This window comes from Schistosoma haematobium, chromosome 1, assembly GCF_000699445.3.
Source record: "Schistosoma haematobium chromosome 1, whole genome shotgun sequence".
Lineage (NCBI taxonomy): Eukaryota > Metazoa > Platyhelminthes > Trematoda > Strigeidida > Schistosomatidae > Schistosoma > Schistosoma haematobium.
The window spans coordinates 13,515,100-13,539,578 of record NC_067196.1 but is presented as its reverse complement, the minus strand read 5'-3'; the positions used below and the strand labels follow the sequence as shown (position 1 = coordinate 13,539,578).

General features: G+C 33.1%; 1 protein-coding gene across 3 annotated transcripts in view; it reads left to right on the top strand.

The window, feature by feature from the left end:
• Nucleotides 1–8,297: 8,297 nt before the first annotated feature.
• Nucleotides 8,298–24,479, top strand: part of SAAL1_1 (Protein saal1) — a gene marked incomplete at its 3' end in the record, with an annotated part of 34,473 nt that continues 18,291 nt past the window's right edge. For all 3 annotated transcript variants that reach the window (XM_051210623.1, XM_012942497.2, XM_051210622.1), the window contains exons 1-6: nucleotides 8,298–9,610; nucleotides 14,060–14,246; nucleotides 16,164–16,302; nucleotides 18,678–18,964; nucleotides 21,540–21,678; nucleotides 22,514–22,615. In XM_051210623.1, the coding sequence (XP_051073185.1) occupies nucleotides 8,420–9,610; nucleotides 14,060–14,246; nucleotides 16,164–16,302; nucleotides 18,678–18,964; nucleotides 21,540–21,678; nucleotides 22,514–22,615 (2,045 nt within the window). In that variant the 5' untranslated portion in view covers nucleotides 8,298–8,419. The remainder of the gene's footprint in view (nucleotides 9,611–14,059; nucleotides 14,247–16,163; nucleotides 16,303–18,677; nucleotides 18,965–21,539; nucleotides 21,679–22,513; nucleotides 22,616–24,479) is intronic.

Here is a 24,479-nt window from a genome sequence, read left to right as displayed (position 1 = left end):
GCAGTGTGAGAGATAGCTTTTTCAGACTCATTAGAAAAAATGTGAGAGATGACTGCGCCCACACCATAGTTAGATTACAAAAGATTACAAAAAAGCTATTTTGTTCTAGTTTGTTATCACTAACTGTTCAATTGAAGCTGGAAATATACAGATCATTGACTTTCAGCTATAATTGACGCTGTTGTGTTCATCGTGAGAGTTGGAGTGTCGTGAATTTCTCTTACGTTTACTAAAAATCAGCCCACGAACGTCAAGGATCAACAGCTTAATACAAAATCTACCCACCTTCAATCCATAGACTGGTACATCAGAAATACCAACAATATACCACAGAATAATATATTTATAATTAATTAGCTGTAAATTGATCAACGATAAAAGTGATTTAGTGAGCAATAAATAAATCGATTGGAGTGTGAATGATAATATAAGATTGAATTTTTTTTTCTAATTGTCTATTACATATAATTACGTCATCAGATGGAATAAATACATTACTTAGTCAATTTCTTATATCTATTAGTCACTGATAACAAATTGTATTACATTGTAAACATTGTATTCACTCAGTAACTTATTGATTAATCGATGTTAAATACTAGTCAGTTCGGTTTATGTAAATCTGATCGTAAATAAATCACATAAAAGTGATCTATTTTAGGGGTCAAATAAATCCTTATCAATAGTCTTTATTATCAGAATGGGTTTTGTGGAGATTTTTTAGAAATTTCACTGGTTGAAATCCAGGAGACACTCCTGGTGTTCTAGTGAGAAGTCGTTACCAGTGGAGTTCAACCAGGTCTGTTGTGAGATAGGAACTCACTGAAGACAATGGTGTACGGTAGCGCAACTTCGTGGATTGGTTGACGTTAGACATTAACACCGTTGGATGCCGGCTCAGTGGTCGCGAGCGAAACCAGTAGGTTCTGGGTTCGAATCCCGCGGGGTGCGGGATCTTGAATGCTCACTGCTGAGGAGTCCCATACCGGGACGAAACGGCCGTCCAGTGCTTCCAGGTTTTTCATGGTGATCTAGCTTCAATCGACTCATGATTTCAACCAGTGAAATAGTCTTTGTGTTTAGGATTTCTCATACAAAGCGGAAGTCAGTTAAGCATATCGGCAGATATAACACTGACAGACTCAACTAAAAGATCTCGTAACATCTAACAAGTCAAATCAAAACTTACAATTAAATAAATATTAATCAACTGTTAGATAAATACATATAAAATATTTAAATTAATTTCATCGGAAATGGTTCTTCAAGTTGTAGGAGTCTCATTAACTTCATAAAATGAAGGTATTGAAATGAATCCAATGTGATTTCGTAGGTTTCCGTTGCTGAGTAGTTCTAAACAATAGCTCAGTAGGATAATTAACAGTCTCTCTAGTTTTCTTCAGTTTACTGCAACTGCATTCAATTTATTTTGTAATGTAATCCGTTTTCATGATTTATGGATAAAAACGAGTTAACATGAATGTAATCCGTGAGATTTGACTATATGCCAAAATGAGCTAAAACGTAGAATAAATATTAATAGATCTGACACTGAGCTCCGAATTGCTTCAATATGTGCCGCTTTCCTGGTAAAGACTTTTGGGTCGATTAATACTAACCATCAATGACCAAGAGGAAACGTTTCAATCCATCCAAGCAAGTGTCCAGAAATCCCTAATCGTTTCAGCTTCAATAAAGCCAAGCATGTGAAACCTTTTCAATAGAGTTCCTGAAATTTAGCGTTTCTATCGAGCTCTCTCTTGGGAGTAGAAGCTTTATTATGTTTGATAGATTATTCCTAAGGTGGTGGTTTACTCTACTTAATAATTGGTTGCTTTTGACCGAGATCACAAAGATTTTTGATCATTCTTTCTAAGATTTCTATAACAATGCTCGTCAGGCTTATTGAACAATAATTTAAAGAATTGCGTTTCGGCCTTGTTAGTGGGCAGAGTGAAAGAATACACTGATTGAGATCAAAAAGTTGCTATAAGAGGATCAACTACATAATTTATAAGTTATTCCGTCAGACTTGTTGACTTCTTCCCATCTAAATAATTTAGTGCTTTATGCATATCGTCTTGTATTTCTTCTACAGTGAGAAAAATAGCCAGTGACATTTATCCAGGAACTAAATATGTCTTGAGAGGAGGGTTGTGAGTTCATATATTTCCAAAGAATTTGACCATTGCCTCTTTTTTATCCTAATCTGTCACCTGAAGTTTGATCATTTTAGAAGAGATGCTTTGAAAGGTTTTGTTACTATAAATTATATTGGAGGAAGGCGCTTCGGAGGCTTAACTGCAACTTGTACATATTAAGTCACGTATCGCCTTTGAGACCGATAGTTTGTGGTTTTATATCTACCTCAGATAGTTTTATAGTGATGTTTTGATTTTGTGGTGTTAAAACCTACAGTGACCAGTAACATCGTATCTTCTGCTTCAAAAACAATTAATTTCCTTGTTGATTCTTGGGGGACCGTGTTTTCTTTTGTTTTGGGACAGATCAAGAACTAAAGCTTACATCACGTGATTGTAGAGCTTTCTGAAATGTCTCTATAAGTCCTAAACTGGGACTTTTGAGTCAGTTTTGATTTTCCGGTCTATTGATATGTATGCTGACTTTAACCCCGTTATATCGGCCCCCAGATGCTATGATGGACGGGTATATCATTACGGTAAAATATACCAGCAGTGAACTTCCGAATGATAACTGTATGGTTACTTTTACCAAAAGTTGGAATATACTGGATATAAGTGACATCACTTCATTTGAAACTGAACTAAGTCAACAACTAACGTAGGACGTTGAAGATCTATTAGTGATCTACCTTTGATATCCTAAGGAAGAGCTAGTGAATGGACGGATTTCAACAGTTTGTAATTAGACAAGTTGATCAGTATCTCCTTAGTAAGATCAATCTATAAAATATTAGTTTCCTGACATTTTACTTCTAAAACTACAGGTTGTAAACAAAGTGTTTTGGAGTTGATACTTTCAGCATTACAAATCATTCTTGCTAACACAAATACCAACGAATATAAAATCTTACTTCATAGCTTCCTAGAGACGTATTCCAGTTAATTTGCTTTCAGTTGTGGTTAATTTAACTTTAAATATTTATATTAAGATACGCGAAATTGTTAGGATGAATAAATGTTTCTGGTAGATTGTGCTGCTTTCTAGTCGTTGTTCATTTGTGGCTTTGTTTCATTAAGTTGACCATTATGTACAGTCGCCGACCGGGCACATATTTTACATCAATCCAGACAATTGATTGGACGCCCTTAAATGTACTTCACTTTCTTAGGGTTAATTATATAACTTTAAAATTATATTTGTTTTTAGTAACTGTGTCTGTAATAGTATCGGAACTGTAATAATTAATATCCTAGTTTACTGAATGAGTTACTTTCCTGAGTTTAAAAGTTTTTCAGTTGTAGTTTAAATGTTATAAAGTAAAATGAAAGGTGTTTTCATAATAGCAATGAGAAACATTTGCTTAAAGCACTATGCGAAAATTTAAAATTAGTCTACTCAGCTCTTAGAGGTATCAGGATTATTTGGCTTATTATAAAGATTTATAAGGACTCATAGGAAAGCCTGGGCTTACAATTCTTAATAAAACATTGTTACCAATGCTTCATTACTACTCAAATAGACAGAATCTCAAACTGTACGAAGATGTTTGGAATAGATGGAATGTGTATATAGTGGTATTCAGGATGTTCATTTCGTCCTATTTGAGACCTGTCAGCTGGACCTGCCTGGATAATCCGAAATATTAGAAGTTAATTTAAGATTCATACCCATTGAACAACTGAACGGCTATCCGGAGTCAATAACTAAGTTGCGTTTGGAGAGAATAGTTCCGAGTTTGAGTCCCGGGACGAGCATCAGCTGTGGGATGTAAGTACATACAGTAAGTGAGTCCTAAATGAGACGAAACGCCTTTTCTGGATTCCATTGATAGCCCTATTCCATATCATCTGAAATTAATAGGACTGAAAATATCATGAACAACAGTTTTTCTCAACCCTGTCTATAATCTATGTAGATTTTATTTAATACAAAAAAGAATAATACAATGTTATTCAATAGCAAATAATGTTTTGAAATGCACTTTAAACATTTATATGTTCATTAAAAAACAAAATGTGTTATCCTTTTAATACGATCAACGTTGTTGACAGTATTCGTAATATTATACACAGCTGTTGTATTGGAAAACAGAACTGATTTGATTATTCAATGACATATACTTAATAGGCAAAAATATAATCACTAGTATAGTTAATAAGAAATGGTCAACAGCTGTTCAAATTAGCTTTTAATTTATATATTTGTGCGGTGAAATTATTTTGAAAGTGAAGTCACTGAACCGTTTCTCAGGTCGGTTGTCAACTCCTTGATCGTGAGTGATCTTTAATTAAAGGTATCGAATTTACTCTTTGTACTAACCACTTGTTATCACCATAGATTGCTTGAATCCTCATAATTAAATTATATGATGCTGAAAATTTGTATCTCTTACTTTTTCGAATTACGCTTTTAAATATTGTCTTGAAACAATGCACATTCATTCATTCCATCGTAGTTTAAATGTGATGATTCATTGCTCTTGTTTTGTCAGCAACACTAACCGGTCAGATTATACTATAATGACGAACTTCAGTGCGTAGAGAGTGGAGACGTGAAGGACGATATTATTTTACTCTGCAGAAGATGCTGGTCAAAGGTATCTATAAACTATGGTACATTCCTTGCCGACTTAAAGCTTCTGTCTCTACAAATAATGATTGAATGAATTATCAGAACTTAAGTCACAACTGCAACAAATCTAGAAGATGTAACTCGTGTTTTCGGGGTGCAATGGTATCAGTTCTACAGAGATTCAGCGTTCGATAGTTTTAGAGTTAGGAGCTACGGTTAACGAGTTCAGGGTTTTGTGAATTTTCAGATTGATTACCTGTGTCAATGCTATTAAGTCTGCGATTTCGACATTCTTTAGTACTTTACATAGCTTTCACAAAAAGCTGCATTCTGGTTGATCATTTTCTAATTGGTTGTTCTCAACATCACTCTTAGAATCGCTGAAGGTCATCAGGATGGTATAGTCCTGCCAATTATCCTGATTAGTTTTTTTTAGTTGGTTACTCGTCATTGCGGACTCACTTAAATGATTGAAGATTCATTATGAATAATAGCTTACCCAACACAAAACATTCCATTTATTGGTCGTCAATTTATTATCCCAAAAGTACTTGTCTTAACAGCATTTAAAACATTTTAATAAATGTCAGAATACCTTTGTTTATACGTTGAGATTTAATTGGAATAGGTATTTATTTGTTGCAGCGGCACGCCAAGATTTCTTTGTATGACTTAACTTGATCTCGATAACATTGACACTAAGTTGAGCGTTTATAGTTGTTGAGATTATTGTCCATTAGTATTTAGAAGATGAATCGACCTTATACATGCATTAGCATGGTGATTACTGATGACGGAAGATAGATCGAATTATGAGTACCGAATACTTTCAGTTTTAAAATTGAGAGACCAATGAGGCATCTCGTTTATAATTTCTTCCCGTTGAACTACTCTCACTAAAAGTTATGATTATTCGTTCGTAAAACATTAGATTGCATAATTATTAGAATTACTTTCAATTCAGTACTCATCACACCTTATCTCTAGTTTTAGGTCACAAAATTTAATAACCTCACTTTCAACGACAACTAAAGATTTGTTTGATTGGTGTTAAAAACCAATATCAATCAGTAACACTATGTCTAGCAAAATGTGATCAGATGAAATCAGAATGTCAATTTAAACTTTCACAATACGTAATTCATATGAAAACATCAATGATCACTCATTCGACTTTGTTTGTCAACATTTAACTATATCAGTAGTAAAATAGTCGTTACTGATCCATTAAATTGTCGTGAATTTAAGCCTCGAGTCTACTCAACTTGATATGTGTATCTTTGGATGCCAACTCAATGGTTTAATGACTAATTGTTCTCCGTGTGCTTTAAAAGTCTCAGCTTCGACTCATCATATGGTCGTAAGTTTGCACTGTTAAAAAGTCTAGTACTAATGTAAAACAACTGTCTGGTGAGCTCTGGTTTTCTAAGGTACTTCATAGTAAGGTTCGTCTGGGACGATTACAACCTAGATATCACATTACTACTAGAACACTTCTAGGGAAAGATTATATCAATCTCTTGTAAAAAGTAACAGCTAATTGAATCTATGCCTTAGATTTTATGTGAGGTGTATTTTGTTATCAAGTTGACAGAATTACTAATTAACAGAATACAGAAATTATTCTATTAGCTGATGTAGAATTTGAGTCACATACGATAGATTTACTCAATCATCAGTATAGTGCGGTTCTTAGAGATTATTCATTTTCAATTAATTTACATTTCAAATTGAGATTAAACGGATCGCCAATGGGGGGTCAAAGTTCGACTTGCACTTCGGCGTCGTGCCCCCTAGATAGTGGGTGATCTTTTTCCCCATAAACTAACAGAAAAGGCACTGAGGAGACCAGGCTGACCAACTAATCTATAGTCAGCTGGAGATCAGACTAATCACCCGCTCTGTCTTAACCTTGATTGAATGAGAAGAGAGCTCTTATTGAATTGGGACCACGACTGAGGCGCTAAAGAAAATTTCCCTTTGGGTACCTGAACACACTAGTCTGAAAGGGCCTATAAGGTATGGCACGTGCGGGAAAGAGAGTAAAAAATAAGCTGTAACGTAACTAGTGCACAGTGGTCGATACTAAAACAGACTTGTGGTAAGAACGTGAAGTGAGCACATCGCCCATGGTGACTTACATACTGATTTGAATACTTTATGTTCATTCAGTGCAAATGCTTCTGGGATTGAGGGCCAAGGTCGTTCGCATCTATGCCTATTTGTATACTATAGAATTTATGGGGCCTAGCTTACGCATTCTATATATGCATATATCGCGTAAACTTGCTAGTGAAAACTTCTATACATATGTGTATTTGTGGGAGATGTGGACATTCCTACGTTTTCCGTAATTACATGTACAGCATTCTAGCAACTGTGCCCATCTATGCCTATATGTATACCTCGGGAATGTATGTATCTTTGACACCTGCATTTGTATATATCCATATGAAGCTACTTATTAGTAGTAGCTTATCAAAGCTTTTGGCTTAGATAAAAGATTCCAAACGTGATAGGAAAAGAGTAGTGTAGGTCAATAAGAATATGTCTACAATGAACACTGTACTGGTATACTATTCCCTAAATACACATATTCTCCAGTGTCCTGTGGTACTGTATTCTCAAAGCTCATTTCCACTTCTTTGGGGAGGTAACTAAAACCAGTGGGATAACTAAAACCTGGAGGACCAATGAAAATATAGAAACACTAGTCAGTTAGTCATTTAATCTTAATCTGGAACTATTCAACATTACACACTCTTATAATCATCAATTGATACTGGGAACTTTTCGTCTTATATAGTTGCACTAAAATTACCATTGGAATTTATCTGACCCGTAAATATGGAAATGGTATTAGTTCTAAAGAACGCATATTAATGCATTGTATTCAATAAATGATTATCTATTTTCTATTGAGTTTTAATTACACTTCGTAAGCTACACCATGAAAACCTTCAATCTTTCTCCGTTTTTTACAACTATTTACTGGTCATCAAAAATTAATTTCGACAAAAATTAACGTTTTAGTTTAAGACTATTCATAAGAAAGTTTATACATGGCGATATTGGAATAATAAGCTTAGATTTTTTTTATTGACAGGAAGGCTTAACTTGCTTATTGACTTTCAGATTGAAAGTGATTTTCCAGGTATCTAAAAACTGAAATGTAGATTAATCTTAAAAAGAGAAAAAGATATTATTGAAGCAACCTATTACATTAACTGTCATATGATACACCCACGTTTGTTGAAGTATTTGTGACAAGAAGGTCAATATTAACATAAATATAGTGATATAATGAATTAATTCTATAGTCAACCCCTTACTGAAATGTATTCAACCGATCTTTCTACATAAAAAAAGCATGGACTGTTTAAAAATTGCAACAGAGTATTTCAGTGTCAATCAACACATTTACATGTTTATATATGAATTTGATTTTACTACACCCACAATCGTTAGAAACAAAAGTGCGTAGGCAATTTTAAACCAAATTTATAGGTTAACTAGATTGGGTTTCATTATAGTAACCAATCTGTGCTTTATAAATAAACTGGGAAAAACAAAAACAAACTACTTTTAACATAGCTTCGATTGTTTCACTTATTCTGAGGACATAAGTTGAATTATAAGTTTTTAGTATTTCGGTTATTTGGATACGGTAGTGTTGTTTCTTTGGATTTCGGTGACGATAATCATGGCATCAGCAGACGTTGGTATGGCGTACCAGCCACCTTCTCAAATAAGTCCTCAGAGTGGTAATATGACAACATCAACTAAAGTGCTTAATCTTTCGAGAGCCCAAGTCAACTTGGCTCAACCAGCATATGGTGCCTATCCAACATCAGTATCCCCACAACAATCCACTCACACAAATGCTTATAATTATGCAACGCAACAAAGTCAATCACCCCCATTTTATGCTTATCCCAGTCAGACAGGAGTTGGACAACCTGATAACAACTTTAATAAAACAGGTTTTCAAAATTTTGCGCAACCCCAAGTTTTCACAATTGGTTCTAGTCAGGCATCTCAAATGCAGCCAACTCAGTATCGACAGCAAATTCAACAGTCTCAACAACCGCAACAGTATCGAGTTGTTGCAACTCCTTTGCAAACTACAAACATGGAGCAACTGAATGCTTATCCTGTAAGTCAGATTAATTCGCAACCTTCTTACAACACTCAACCAAATGTCATTTACTTCGGTCAGTCTGGACAAACTCAGCAGCAATTACCGCTACAGCAACCTTACCATCCAGAAACACAACAGCAAGCAGGTCAAGTGGTATATGCAAGACCAGCCAGTCAGTCTTACGCTCCTCCAGGAACTGCCTATCCAACTCAAGCACAATTTACACCACAGGCTAACACAGGCGCATTATCCTTTCAGCCAACCAATCAGCTAACACCTTCGTCCCAGCCAATCAGCGTTCAGCCCGGTTATCAGGTTAATCAAACAGGCCAGCAGAATTTTAATCAGGCATCAAGATTTCAACACGTGTCAAATCCTCTACCACCTTCACAAACTCCCCAGTTTCAAGTGCAAAATCAACAAGTTTATTCTCAAATTCAATCAAAACCTCAATCACTAGCACAACCTTACACTTCACAAACTAATTTTAATCAAGTTGAACAGAAACCAACACAAGTTGCACAATCCACTTGGAGTGCACAAGCTAATAATCAAGTAATTGATAACAGAGAAAGACAACAATATTATCAACAACAACAACAGCCAGTTCAAACTTATCAACAAGTTCAAACTAATCAGTTCAACACACAGAATACTTTACCACCTATTGTATCTAGTCAAGGATTTGATCAACAAGTACCCAGACGTATACCTTCTGGTGGTCAGTCAAAACAAATTAAGGTCAAATCACTGGTAAGTAGTAACATTGAATATAATTTCGATAATTAAACTATATTTAGATTTGATACTTTTTGATAAGTCGATATATATCGATAATTGTTTATTAATTGACTGTATATGATGAATAGTTAATTAGTTAGTTCCACAGATATTTCTCTATAAGGGAACCGTTGATATTCTCATTAGTTAAGAAGGAAACAGAATATCAGTTATGTTCACATGAATCATTCAATAGTTATTCTTTAGAAAATATTAAAATAACTTACATTTATTAGTAATTTGTCAAGCAGACTCATACTCTAGGACGAATTATATAATTACTAATGAAGAAGGAGTTCGATGATACAACAAAGACAATATCACTTTGTAATGAATACCACTTAGGAGGTACTTTTACTTAATTGAATAACCTTGTGTATTTTTTTTATAATCATTTGTAAAATAGAAATTTGACAAGGAAATATTCAATTAAAATGGAGGAATAATTAACTAATTATAAAATCCACTGTAAATTGTAGGACTAGAAATGTGAAGCTTATTCGTTTATCTTTTAATAACTTATGTAAATATATATTTTAATCAACATACTTCTTATTAGTTTAATAGTTGAATTCATTAGTCAACTGAAGCCTGAAAACTATGTAAAACCTGGAAGCGAATCGGTATCGTAGATGCGCACTGCTGAAGAGTCCCATACTAGGACGAAACGGTCGTCCACTGCTTCCAGGTTTTCCATGGTGGTCTAGCTTCAATTGACTCATGAATTCAACTATTAAATTACTATAATATCCACAAAACCCTTCTCTGATTCTAAATAATTACTGAAATAAGCGGATAAACAAATTACAAATTGATGTTATGCTAAGCTCTGTGAGTTTTTTTCCTGGCGATATTTACATACGAAAGTGCAAAACATAACTAATTTTATGGAACATGATTTTCTACAAAGGTATCAATTATTTCATCATAACATAGTCCCTTTTATGATCTAACGTGTGTGCTGAAATAGTTGAAAACCTTCAAATAATCAGTAACTATATAATTGATGTCCAAGATTACTTCGTTGTAGGATAATTTATACAAAGAACTAGTGTTTTTCATTTGTTCAATCATTTCGGTTGAATTATTCGTTATGTAAAAGAATTATCACAACAAAATATAACCTCGTTTAAGAAGTAATAGATTGTTGAAGCTTCAATACACGATATAGTATATACTAGTCAGAATATTCTACTAACACTTTTTCTTACAATGTGCTTGTAATTGTGTATATCTACAATACAATTTTTATAACAGTTTTACATGTCTAAATAGGCGATTTAAACGTCCTTAATATTCTGCCTAAATAGTCTAGTAATCAATTTGTTTTCATAATCGTTTACTACCAGGTTATTCTATACTGTTATCTTCTTGAACCTCTTTCATATATGCTGTTGCTGGACTTCTATCACAAACTCTTCGGGTATCATCCCAGTTAGTCCCTGTTCCTTTCCTAGAGTACTAATCATTTTCCATACGTTTAGAAGAGTAAGACTAACTAGTTGACTAAAGCCTCTATGCCATCCATCTACCCTGTTTTCTGTATTACAGAAATTATTCTAATCAGGAATATAGATGTTTCACAGTACGCTTTGAAAAGTTATATCAGTAGGATCTTCGAGTCTTGTTTGTTCGCCGACCTAACTCTCTTTAGAATAATTCGCGAACACTAATTTTTACTTTAATCCCTACGTAGGATGTCAACTCCGTTACTGTCATATGCAGATGTAGCATCTGTGACTAGTGCATTAACTAATGTTGTCAAACAACGGTTCTGCAAAGAACGATTTTCAACTGTTGTAGGACGTTGAAGGTATGGTGATTGCTGCAGTCTCCACCATATACATTAATTCAAGTGGAACAAGCAACCATTTTGTACTGAATTTGAATATAATTTTCGAAATACCGTTAAAACTGAATATTTCTAATCATTTATGATATTTAATGAATTCAAAGTTCATTCAAATAGTTGAAGGAACACAAATACAAATTCCTAATTTTTCCGTTTATCAAAATGTAAACCAAGGAAATGATCGTGTAGCATTTTGTAGTATGAATCGTCTAGGTATGAGTATGGAGGCGGGTTCCTAAATGTTCTATCGACGTATCTATGGCGTTATGTTTCCAAAATCTCTACATTCTAAGTTTTAGAAAACATCAAAATGAATTTCTTCTCCGATTCACTATCCTGTGGAAAAAAGATTCTCCCCTGTCACATTTGTTTCGTACTCAGTCAGTGAATTTTGTACTGCATCCAATGGACTTGTATTTGATAAAAAGGCCTAATGGTTATATCGCGCGCTCCGAATTATCTACTTCATCTGAATCACAGATACAAATTGGACTAACACTGTATATGACAAATGAGTAGATACCATTTTAATGTGTCACTTCTGTTGATGAAGCTGCTTGAGCTTGTATTTTACTGATTACTTGTTTTGTGTTATTGTTATTATTACTAATAATAATAATGGCTTTATTCAATATTATATTTTGGTACAATATAGACCGTTGTATCTACCTTGAACTTTATCTGAAACATGATTATATTCTTTTGCCCGTTTTGCAATGGCCTCATGATTAGCATGATAGTACTGTTATTTCCTTAACTTTACGATTACTGCGAATACGATTGCCAAATTTAGATACGCGGACATATACGACCAACTAATGAAGCATACACCTGTAAAAACAGCCTAGAGTCCTGATTGATCCTTTTCCCGCTATCCCTGCCTGTTGAACCCAGAAAATCAATTTCAGCCTCCGCTATATGAATAATATATTTCAAACATAATTGGTTTATATACAAGCCAAACAGACCACATAAAAAATAGATAATTACATTTGTACAAGATCAAGCCAGAAAATGGCTGTGACTGTAATTAATAAAATGAGCATAACGTAAGAACAGTAAATTGTATAATAATAATCCATAGGTCAAAATAAAGCTTATAATAAGAGGAATATGAATATACATAGTTTAGTTGCTTAACAATTATAAATAAAAATAAATGTATAGTATTAATCTCTAAACAGATCCCAACAGTTACCAATCATTATTCTTGTCGGGATATAACAAGTACGACCTACACTTTGCTGTATAATATTCTCTGAATCATCAAATCTCCTTGCCATCAGTACTTTTTTTTCTTTTTGTATATGTAACTCGACAGCCTCCGTAACTTTTACATACTCCAATTTCTGTCCTATAGTTCTTCACCTTTATATGTCATTAGATCATTTTTAATTTACATTAAATAAATTGGCATAAACTTATTTCATGTACCAATTACACATCCAATACAATTAATTAATCATCATTTTGCCTAATATTTTTTTACATTTCTTGTAAACTGATTCTTAACTGTTCATAATGATGCAAATATGATCAGTTTGTATTTTCAAGCAACAGATTTTCAATTCTTTTACTTCTCATATTCATCAATTCATGTTATTTATCTGAGTATGTAAATCAATTACTTTAGATCAGAATCGATCACAATGGCGTCAGTGTATACACTCTTTGTCTTCCCTTAAATTGTGAGACTAAAATGGTTTTATACTTCTCTTTCTACGAATTAATTTGCTTTCTTCCTGTATTGTATACTTATACACAATCTCTCTTTTATAAATTATTACCATTGAAGTAACTACTTCTATGAATTTGGTATTTATCTTGTTGTGCTAATGGGGTGTAACAACTTAGACCGATGAATATATGTACCTAGTCTTATTTTGTAGCTGACTGATTGATGAAGATCATCAGTTTAAAATTCTTATTCATATGAATTGCAATATTAATGTTTAGGAAATAAATAATGGGATGACCCACCAATTCATTTGCCTACATATGTTATATTCTTCTACAATTTCTGTTAATTATAGTTAGTTAATTCGTTTATAGTTTCATTGATAAAAAATATCTGAAACAAAATAATGTAAATTTGCAAAAACATATTCACTAAGTACGTTCAATAAATTACTTCATATGACTATATCGAAACTAGTGTCAGCTACCTTCATCATGAACTTTACATCCTAGTTTTGTTTTGTTGTAGAATCGTTACCAAAGAACCCGATGAATACTTATATTATAAAGATTATGTTCCATGTTAGTGTAGACAGTTATTACGTGATAAGTAAAGATTTATGTTTATAATTCAATAGTCGTAACACGATGATGCATGAAAAGCAGATGAAGAAAAAATAGATAAAGAAAATTATTAGGGAGATATTACCTGATAGTTCAGAATTACTAAGAAGTTGAGAATATACATATTTTATAGAATCACACGCATTCCACTCATGATTCGCTTATGAACCAGTTCTGTTTATATAAATATGATTTATTACTTTTACGTACACTAACGTTGTAAATTTTTTTACAATCTAATTCAACTGATTGTTTTTGTTTTAATTTAGCCAATGCGTAATTCGGTTAGCATAGATGGTATTGACTCATCTGGTTCACCACAGTTTGTTGTCCATCCTGTAGGCCAACTAACCATAGCAGAAGGTGAACCAGCTAATATAACTGCTCGTGTACGTCCGGCTGGTGATAGTACATTGATTGTTGAGTGGTATAAAAATGGCAAGCCATTACCAGCAGGTATGTATTTATATTGTAAATCCTCATTATACTATTTTCTCCTAATTTATCATTAGATTTTTATACATATTAGACAGATTTATTATAAAATTCATTTGATAGAATATTTTAAGTGTATATTTATGAACAATAGTTTAATGACCTTCTAGCATACTTCACTAGGGTCATACAATCATTTATTTCATATGGACCATTAGTTTACTGTCACAAACTCATGATATTGACGTGGACCTGATGCGTTTAAGCACGAAATTTATTTTGATTTGATACACTCAATCGGTCAGCTATAAATGAGCAGTCCAGAACTTGGTACGTATGTACACTGATCAAAGATAACAATAGGTGTGTTTTTCTCCTACGCTTCTTATTGTCTGTCTGAATTAACAGATTTATGAAATGTATGTATCCAAAAACATTTTCAAATTTAACTTACTGTATTCCGTTATTCATTAATGCAATTAAGTCTGCGAAACTATTCAGATTTAATCAAGGAAATCATCTCATCATTCCTCATCGATTCCAAGTGGAGTTGAAAACAGATACTAAGACTTCACACCTATATATCAGTAGAAAGTTAATAATATGAAAACTGAAGAACTTGGAAAAGAACGAAAGCAATCAAAAAGTAGAAACTTATGGGATAACAATTAAAACTCAAGGTTAGGAAGAAATAGCGAATAAATACATAAAGACTACTGTGACAACATTTGTCACAATTTAAGTTTGAGAAGTAAAGGAGGCTGAGGTGACTTCACTACACCTGGCTACAGAAAGTCTCCAGCTGATCGAACTTTATTTTGAATAAATCGATTGATTAAAAATTCATCCACGTGTTGAGTTGTAAGTCGTTCCGCTGCCTGTTGATTCGATAGAAAAGTCAGTAGCCACCAGACAAGTAGTTGATTAGGATATTGGAGTATCCTGGTAAATCCTCTGTTCTGAGAGACAAATAAATTGAGGACATCAGAAAAAAGTTATTATTCGGTATTTTGTAGATCGTGATTAAGTCTCAGCTAGTCTTTCTATTTGACAAGACGGGTAGCTTTCTTTGACCATTTTTCTTTGTACCTTTTCCAACAATTTACCCTCTGTATTTGTGCATGGGAAATTAAGTTAGCACATGAGTTGATATTGGAAAGTAGTCACATAATATCGTGAATTGGTTGAGGTTAGACATGTAAACCGCTGAATCCCGACTCCCCTCGTTTGGAGGTTAAGGGTCCGGGCGCGAAATCACAGATCTTTTATTTGATCCCATGACGGTGATCACGGGTACGTTCTGATGATTAACCCCATACCAAGACGAAGCTTCAGTCAAGCGGTTTTTGATTCTTAGTGGTGGTTTAACTAGGGTGATTTCATGAAACAAATATAAAATATGGGAATCCTATGGGATACGCTTTCAGCATAACGTATGAATAAAAAAATTGCTTTCGTATTCAATGCAAATGTAATTCAAAAGAAACGTAACAAGTAAGCAACACAAAATTTACAGTGCTCATTCTCGTATATTCCATAATAATCTGTGTTAAATCAGTTTTAAAACAGCCAAAAATAGCATAAAAGTACAACTTTTCACAGTTTTGATCTTCCACACATTAGGCTTTATATTAATGAGACTATATTCTTAAAATCTCTGATTGAATTTTAAGTAAATTCAATGTTTCTCTTGTAAATTCGGTCCATACTTTTTCAAGGAAATATAATCTAACATCAAAATTATTGAATATAAATCGATACATGATACACTAACTAGTTTATCCAATTATGTTAGAAATGTTTGAAGTACATATTTGCCATAGTACGTTTGAGACATTTGGTGTGTAACGAAGTGTGTTAAGATAACAGATTGTGTATTCTTTCAAGTGGATCAATATTTTATCTTAGTAAATCCATGTTGTCTTTTTCTTTTCCAAGCTTCTCGTTTCACAACGACATTTGATCGAGGCTACGCAGTGCTCGATTTTCTATACGTGAATGAGGATGACAATGGAGATTATTCCTGTGTAGCAACGAACAGTCAGGGCCAAGACCAATCAAGCAGTTGTCATGTGACGTGAGTGATTATAATCACTGTTTTTTTTCAATGAAGCTTCTGTTTCATTTTTCACCAGCGCTTTTTTTTCTTCTACATGACAATGTAAGATGTTACAGGAATGTGGTAAATCCAATTACTGATAACATCATCACTGAGTTATACCACCAAAAAATTTTCTCATTATCTTGTGATTATCAGAATTAATCATTGAGTAGTGATAAACTGCACATTTTAGTTAATTAAAACAGCAACTGGTTGTCATGTTTAGATAAAAAAATTGTCTTACTGTGTATGAGACATAATGGTCTACTTGTATTGGCACCAGTGAAACAAGTACCATTTCACCGACCTATAAATTTGATTACATGTAACGTGTAGATTACTAATTTCATGGTAGTTGAACTGTCTTTATTCACGCTACTCATCAAATTAAATATTATGAAACAAGATAACTCAATACAAAAATGTGTCAGTTTCAATATAAATTTACGCGTTCATTATAATAACTACTACTAACTAGTTATATTACGATAGAAACTGTTAGTTTTAAGGAATATGTACAATTTAAAAGTTCCATTTTTTCAATGTTTTCTCAGAGGTTGTCTAATCGCTCTGCATATCATACCGTATCATCAACTTGTATATTTTCATTTTAAACGCGATTTGTACAGAAGGTAAAGGGTTTTTAATTTGGGTCACAAAACAGTTCATTGATTGATGTAATAATACATTATATTATAACAACAAATACAAACGTTCCCAAGATACTAACTGTTACAATGCTCGGTTTTACTTCGTCTAATGTTATAACGGTTGGGTTTCCACTTTTACACATGTGGAATGTTAATTTATCTTAGACGAATACCTACACTAGATTCCCTCCAAATGTCTATTCTACAGGACGTCAAAACAACTCAGATCAAGGAAACGTGATTAGCCTGACCACAACGTAAATATATTTCCACACCAAAAACCCGACGCAATCCAAAAACAATGAACAATCAATAATAATTATAAGGATAGGGGAATATATAACTCATGACACCTGTCAGACTATCTACATGTCTGACTAAGCAAACAACCAATCATTATCATTCTTGCCCACACATCACTAACCCTATTTAATGTGTCTGTAAGTATGGTTACCAAGGTTTAGACCCGATAATTTCTGATAATATGAGACGAGGTTCCTGTAGATATTATAGTGATTTTAATAGTTGAGGGCATGAGTCAATTGAAGCTAGATCACCATGAAAAACCTGGGAGCACTGGACGGCCGTTTCGTCCTATTGTGGGACTCCTCAGCAATGCGCATCCATGATCCCGTCTCGTGATATTCTAATCCAGGAGTCCCACAATATTTGTTTTAACGGAGTAAGTATTAGTGAAATTATTCATTTCTATTGATTGTTTGAATCTTCCGACTGATGTTTATGATTGCAAGTGATCAACTTATTTTGATATAAAGGCGTTCTGGGCGGATTGTTTCGATATTGCTTCAAGTCACAAGGTTATTAGTGAAATGTTTGTGGAATTTTACACAATGTGGGTAAACTCTCTTTATATCGGTGATGATTTTTAGGAACAATCAGCTCTGGTAGAGTAGTTCAATATAAAAATTATAAATGTGTTAAGCGTAGCATTCCCTTGGTAAACTCAGAATATTCAGTAATGTTACAGTTTATTTTACTAAGATGAACCAATCCGGTCATTATTTATACTGACCTACTATTGAGTTTTGTTTCTTGAAATCAGACGATAAGAAATTACAGATATATGCGTGGTAGAACTCATTGTTATCAAATAATGAGGTTAGTTGAAATGCCTCAACGATACACAATCATTAGGTATCTAATATTGATCTGTAAACAGCTCACTTATTGTAATATATATATATATATATATATATATATATATATATATATATATATATATGAATTTCCAGAATTCGACCTCTGATAAGGTTTTGGTTGATTAACAGTGAAGTATCTCATACTATGAGTAAGAGACTGTCTGGTGTTGATTTCTCCAGTCTAAAGTAATGTCTACAAATTCGGCCGAAAGTTCTATCTTCGTTGATCGAAAGACTATATTCTGCATTTCACTTTTTTGTCAACAAGTTTTACAGTTTTATATTAAAATGGGAATATCTATCTAATTGTTTGCACTTATTTCAAGTAGTATAAGAAAAGGTTAATGCAGTTTCGGTCAACCATTTTCATTTTCTAGCTCGCGTTCCCTGAAATTTTAAATTAGATAGGGTAATCGGTTCAACTGTTTCGTAAGTTTTATTTTCTCGTAAAAGTATCCATTGTGTAGTCTCCGTTTATTAGTCGTTTTCATTTTTTATTTAATTATCAAACATATAAGTTAATTTTATTTTATTTATTCAGAATTATACCAGAAGAGGGAGTTGTCACTGAAACTCAATTACCAGAAGAATCTATGATTGCAAATCTAGCTATGATGGAAGATCATTTAGTAAGAAATGGATTAGATAGAGCTAATCGTTATCATGACGATATACGTCCAACAAATCCACCAAATTTTCTTAAACCACTTGCACCACAAGTTGGCCTTCGTGAATCGGCTCCAGCACATTTCGAAACATGTGTAGAACCCACAAATGATCCTTCGTTAACAGTTGAATGGTATAAAGATGGCAAACCTGTTAGCATGGGTATGAATAATTATACTTTTTTTATATCGACTGTGTAATGCAAATGTTTAAAGAGGTTAAAGTTTTGTTTCACTGAAACTTCTTTTAGTTGTGAATATCCACGTATAATGATTATTAAATTGAGAAAATGAAAGAAGTAGTTCATATCACAGGTTATATCATCGAGCATGTAGCTCAGATCTTTAAGTTGATGTCATTTATCAATCATTATCATTTTGGAATAAATAATTTTAATATTTGTATTCTAGCTTTAGCTAATACAAACTATCATAACTAGAGTTAGTGGAGAAAATCTTTTTTTGGGATTGTTTTATCATTTGATGATTATCCGGAAGATTTTGTAGCTGTACCTCATTGCGATCGTCAATAATACAATCGTTGAACTATGTACTGAATTAAAAAATTTAAAATTGATTAAAACAAAGAGACAGACTACTGACCAAATTTTTTGTAGATGACATCTTTTTCTTTATTACATTTGGGGTTTGTGGAGTTTGTAGTAAATTAATAGTTGAATTCATGAGTCAATTGAAGCTAGACCACCACTGAAAACCTGGAAGCACTGGACGGCCGTTTCGTTCTGCTATGGGACTTCACAGCAGTGCGCATCCACGATCCCGCACGAGGGACTCGAATACAGGACCTTCAGCACTCAATATGATATGTTAATTTCTTGCAACTAAATCCTTTGATGAATTTAAACAGTGCAAGAAAATAAAGTCGTGTAGAATAAAATGAGTTCGTAGATCTATTTCACAGCTTATTAATAGCTGTATATAGTCCGAAGGTACATTTGTTAATATAATTAGGAATGAACTGTTTAACATACTCTAGTTTGTGCAGTTTACATGAATATTCGAAATGTTAATAGACGAATCGTAGTTATCAGAATAATGGGATATAAAATGTATGAACGAATGCAGTTTAGATCAATATGCATTTCTATGTCGAAAAGTAGTAATTTAGTGACGAGTTTCCAGGTACAATTGAAGAAATATTCAAAGCGACACTGATAGAAAGTTTTCACTGACCCCAGTTGGTTTCAATAAACAATAACGAGTGTTCGTTATACCATTTAAAGGTAAATCAGTACGCATCCAACATCACCTCCAATTGTATCTATGATCTAACATGTACTTGATTTAGTAAGTTTGTGAGAAGGATAGTCAGAAGAATTTTCACTAGGTTTTCTGAAGATAGTCATAGGAATTCATGCCTGAAGGGCAATAAGATTTTCACAAGTGTAGCTGTCAGGTGTCTTTTAGATAGTGAACATGGAGCAAATGTAGGTTATGAATTTACAATAATTAACAAACAGTCAATACTAATTTTACTCCATTTTGTAGAAGCAAGAGATATCAAACGTTTCTGACCTGACCTATATATATACTCATAGATTGATTTGCTTTTCTTTCTTATCATGTTGAGTGATTATGCAATCAACTATTACCAGTATAGAGGTTGTGGAGATTATTGATTGAAATCATGAACTATTAGTCTCATTGGGGGCAAATAACTCCGCTTATTTTGAGTATGATTACTAGCAACTATAACTTTACATCCTATGCTCTGAATTACTACTCTTTAACATAGAAATGCATATCGATCTCAACTATATTTGTTCATACATATGATTCGTCTATTAACATTTCGAAAATTTATCTAAACTGCACAAACTAAAGTATGTTAAACAGTTTGTTTCTAATTATATTAACAAATGCACTTTTTGATTGTAGACAGCTAGTAAGAAGATGTGAAATAAATTGATGAACCCATTTTATTCTGCATAAACTTCGTTACCCTTACACCGTTTGTGCTTATAATAAGTTGACCAATTTTAGTGAAAATATATATTGGCCTGAGAATTGATCAAAATCATTTTACGAATAATACATTTGGATTCAAACATGATCTAAGCTTGACTACCGTGTCTTACAACTGTGTCGGGTTGTAGATACTTATCTACTGCAAGTTATGGACGACGGTTACGCAATATCACAAATTGATCGAAGTTAGGTATGCACATCAATGGGATGTCGGCTTAGTGGCCTGGAGGTCAGGGGGTTCACTTTTGAGGCCGAACATCCTGGATCTAATCTCCTGCAGTGGAATCGGGGGTGCTATCTGCTGAGAAGTCCCATACTAAGAGCAAACAGCCACCCAGTACTTTACGACTTTCATTGGTGATCTAACCAATGTCAGTTTATGATGTAAACTAAGAAAGCTCCACAATTTCTGCAAATCCTTTTATAAAAAGTATGAAGTTGTTAAACTCATGTCCGCTAACCTTCAGTAGTGGGTTTTGATTCCTATGTTTTGCCATTGTTTCATGTTCAGTCATTAAAAAAGCATATTTAGCATAAATAACTATACTTAAATGAAGGGAGATCATAATTTCTTGTTTTCAGATCTGAAACTTGATCAAAACCGTTTGTTCATCATGCCTGTTCACTTTATTAACGTTCTATTTCCTCAGAATTGATTAATACAGGCAACTATTTATTTTCATGGAACACTAAACACTTCATTCATTTTAATTTAATACACTAACCTTTATGAAACATTTTTTATATAGGCTGTCGTTTTAATGCTGTATTGGACCGGGGATTTGCTATGCTAGATATTCATTATTGTTATCCAGAAGACAATGGAGCATACTTCTGTGTAGCACGTAATGCAGCAGGACAGGTACAAAGCAACGTGGTTGAATTACAGTAAGTAAATAATGTTTAAGTTTTCATTTACATGAATATCTATGGTAGATGACAAGACTATTGATTTCATTGACTGTATGCTTGTGTTTATTTTTAGATTGATAAGTAGTTTTGCAACTCACGAAAATGATACTCCTATAAGACAATGTGGAAAACAATGTTCTCAAGAAGAAAACGACAAAGTTTATCTCCAGATCTAATGATGTAGAGTGTATTAGGATATATAACCTGGAATTAATAAATACTATGAATAAAAACAGTATATCTGAGCTTCAAAACAAAAATACTAGTTTAAGCATAGATGATATTTCACATCTCAAGCTTGTTCAATCCATACTTACCAAATTTATCAATTTATTAGTTACTTACGAATCATGATAAAAACTATTTAATTTTTGCAGTACAATGTTTCACAAAGAACATGTTCGTTGCTTGACTAACATGATATTTTGAATAATAGCTAAACGAACAGCAGTTTATCTGAAAATAAGGTTTCATCGAACACTTCGGTGTCCTGATGAACTTCAATGGTACGATTATTTGATTCAAACTGTTCTAAATGACTGTTGTTTCTTATCGATTTTATCCATTTTACCCATTTATTGAAATATAAGTGATTTTTAGTGAATTAGTTCATAATCAGTATATTTACGTTATATGTCAGTGAATGTTCTTGCGACCCCTCATATAAAAGACTTAATCTTATTTGTCCTACATTGCTGATTCTGTCAATTAACTGGTGTAATCTGTTGACAAATGAATGTTTCCATTGAAAATGTTCTGTCTTTAAATAAGATATCTTATACTACCCCCCCCACCTCAATTTATATCACAGATGTAATGCAGATGAACATATTGTCACTAGTTCAGTATTATCGAAAGAATCAATTACATATCTTCAAAGTTTGGATGCTTGGGAAAGTGATGCAATGGCTGGGTAGGTTATATAATGAATTTATTTAATATAATTGTTATATTAACTTGTTAAGTATATTCTAATGTACACCAGGATTGGTGTCTTAGTCCCTATTGCTGACTTCATAATGAACGAGTGATGACAGCAATAGTGATGAAACATGAGTCATACTTCTTAGGTTCACATAGATTCTATCAACTAACTACGTCAATACAACTCCGATAATAAAAATTCGAATACGAAAGCGGTTACGATGTATGTATTTCATACATTTAATTTAGAAGACAGATGAACAGAAATATATAAAGTAGAGAAGATAGAAAGTCAAAAAATTACTCAATACAAGTGTTAATATTAGTCATAATGGACAATGCATAAGCTAACAAGAAGATAAGCATGAAATAAGACAATATCAAGAGTATGGACAAACACATACAATACATAAAAGTGCAGAACCATAAGGATATAAATAAAAGAGATATGTCTTATGAACAGAACAGAGTAATTAAGACGGTAAAAGTGTCGCAATAGTTATATACTATCTGAGTTATCCGTCTGTTCGAAAGTTAGAATAACCCCACACAAGTGTTATATAGAGCAGCAAAGCTATTATTATGAACTGTCCTTTCAATACTAGGAGGAAAAAGCTGTTTAATACTGACTGATTTTCAATGAATGTCTAACTATAATCAGTTCATGATGTCAAGTCTAAGAAATGTATTAATCTTAGATAGAGCAAATCATTGTAAATACACATAGTATCATGAAATGATTCCAATAGCTATTCATTTCAGATATAAAAAATATTACATTTAGGAATTTATACTGACAACTGGTAGCAAATTTTTATGATTTTTCATTTTTATTTATTTATGCATATATGTATATTAGATTATAATACGAATTAGTTGACTATATACATGGTATACCGTGAGTCCTCCCGTGGTTGATCGATTTCTTTTAGCATTTATCCATCCTGTGAGCATTATGTTGATATTACTATTGAATCATAAGCAATTTTAAAAAAATTAAACGATTGCAGTCCTTAAGATCAACAACGGGATAATAATACATACAAGATAGTGATTATTTGGACACAGTAGATTAGTAGATAACATATTGAACGTACTAAAATCCGATTTCTAATATGAACATCAACATTAAGGTGTAAGCATATCTAAAACAAATTCACGACTTTCATTCAACTGCAAGCCACTGTTTAACTATTCTCATAATGATTTTAAGTTTCTGTTTGGAAAACTGATAGAATTAAAAGTTGAGACACAAAATGGAAGAAAATCACAACAAGTAATAGCAACATACATTGTACAGTTGTTTTATGGGCTTAATTAAAGAGAATTTGGTAGAAAAGATATGAAATCATTGTTTGGTAATGAAATGTATATGAAAAACTTATGTCTTTAACTATTTGTTTGATTAAAAAAATCAAAAAACCGTCGCGTAATATCGTGAATTATTTGAAGTTATACGTGTGCACCACTGGATATTGACTTAGTAATCTAATGTTCCAGATTTGCTATTAGCCCTGCAGGTCCTGATTTCTCCCCCCTGTGGTGATGTTGTGAATGAGCACTACTGAGGAGTCCCATATTAGGATGAAACATCTATCTAGGACTTACAGGTTCCTTCCTATTTGGGACCCTCCAGCAAGATGTACTTGTACATCAAGTTTGTAGTCGCTGTGTGAATACAGACGCAAAATTGTATATAAATTCAGCTGACGAGTTCTAAATTAAATATAACGCACAACTAGAGTCTCAATTCTAGCCACAACCCATCTGTTCTATAAAAAGTTATGAAGATTGATTATATTTAGGTAGTCCTCACAGAACGTACATAGTGCCAACCTATACCGGTCAAAATT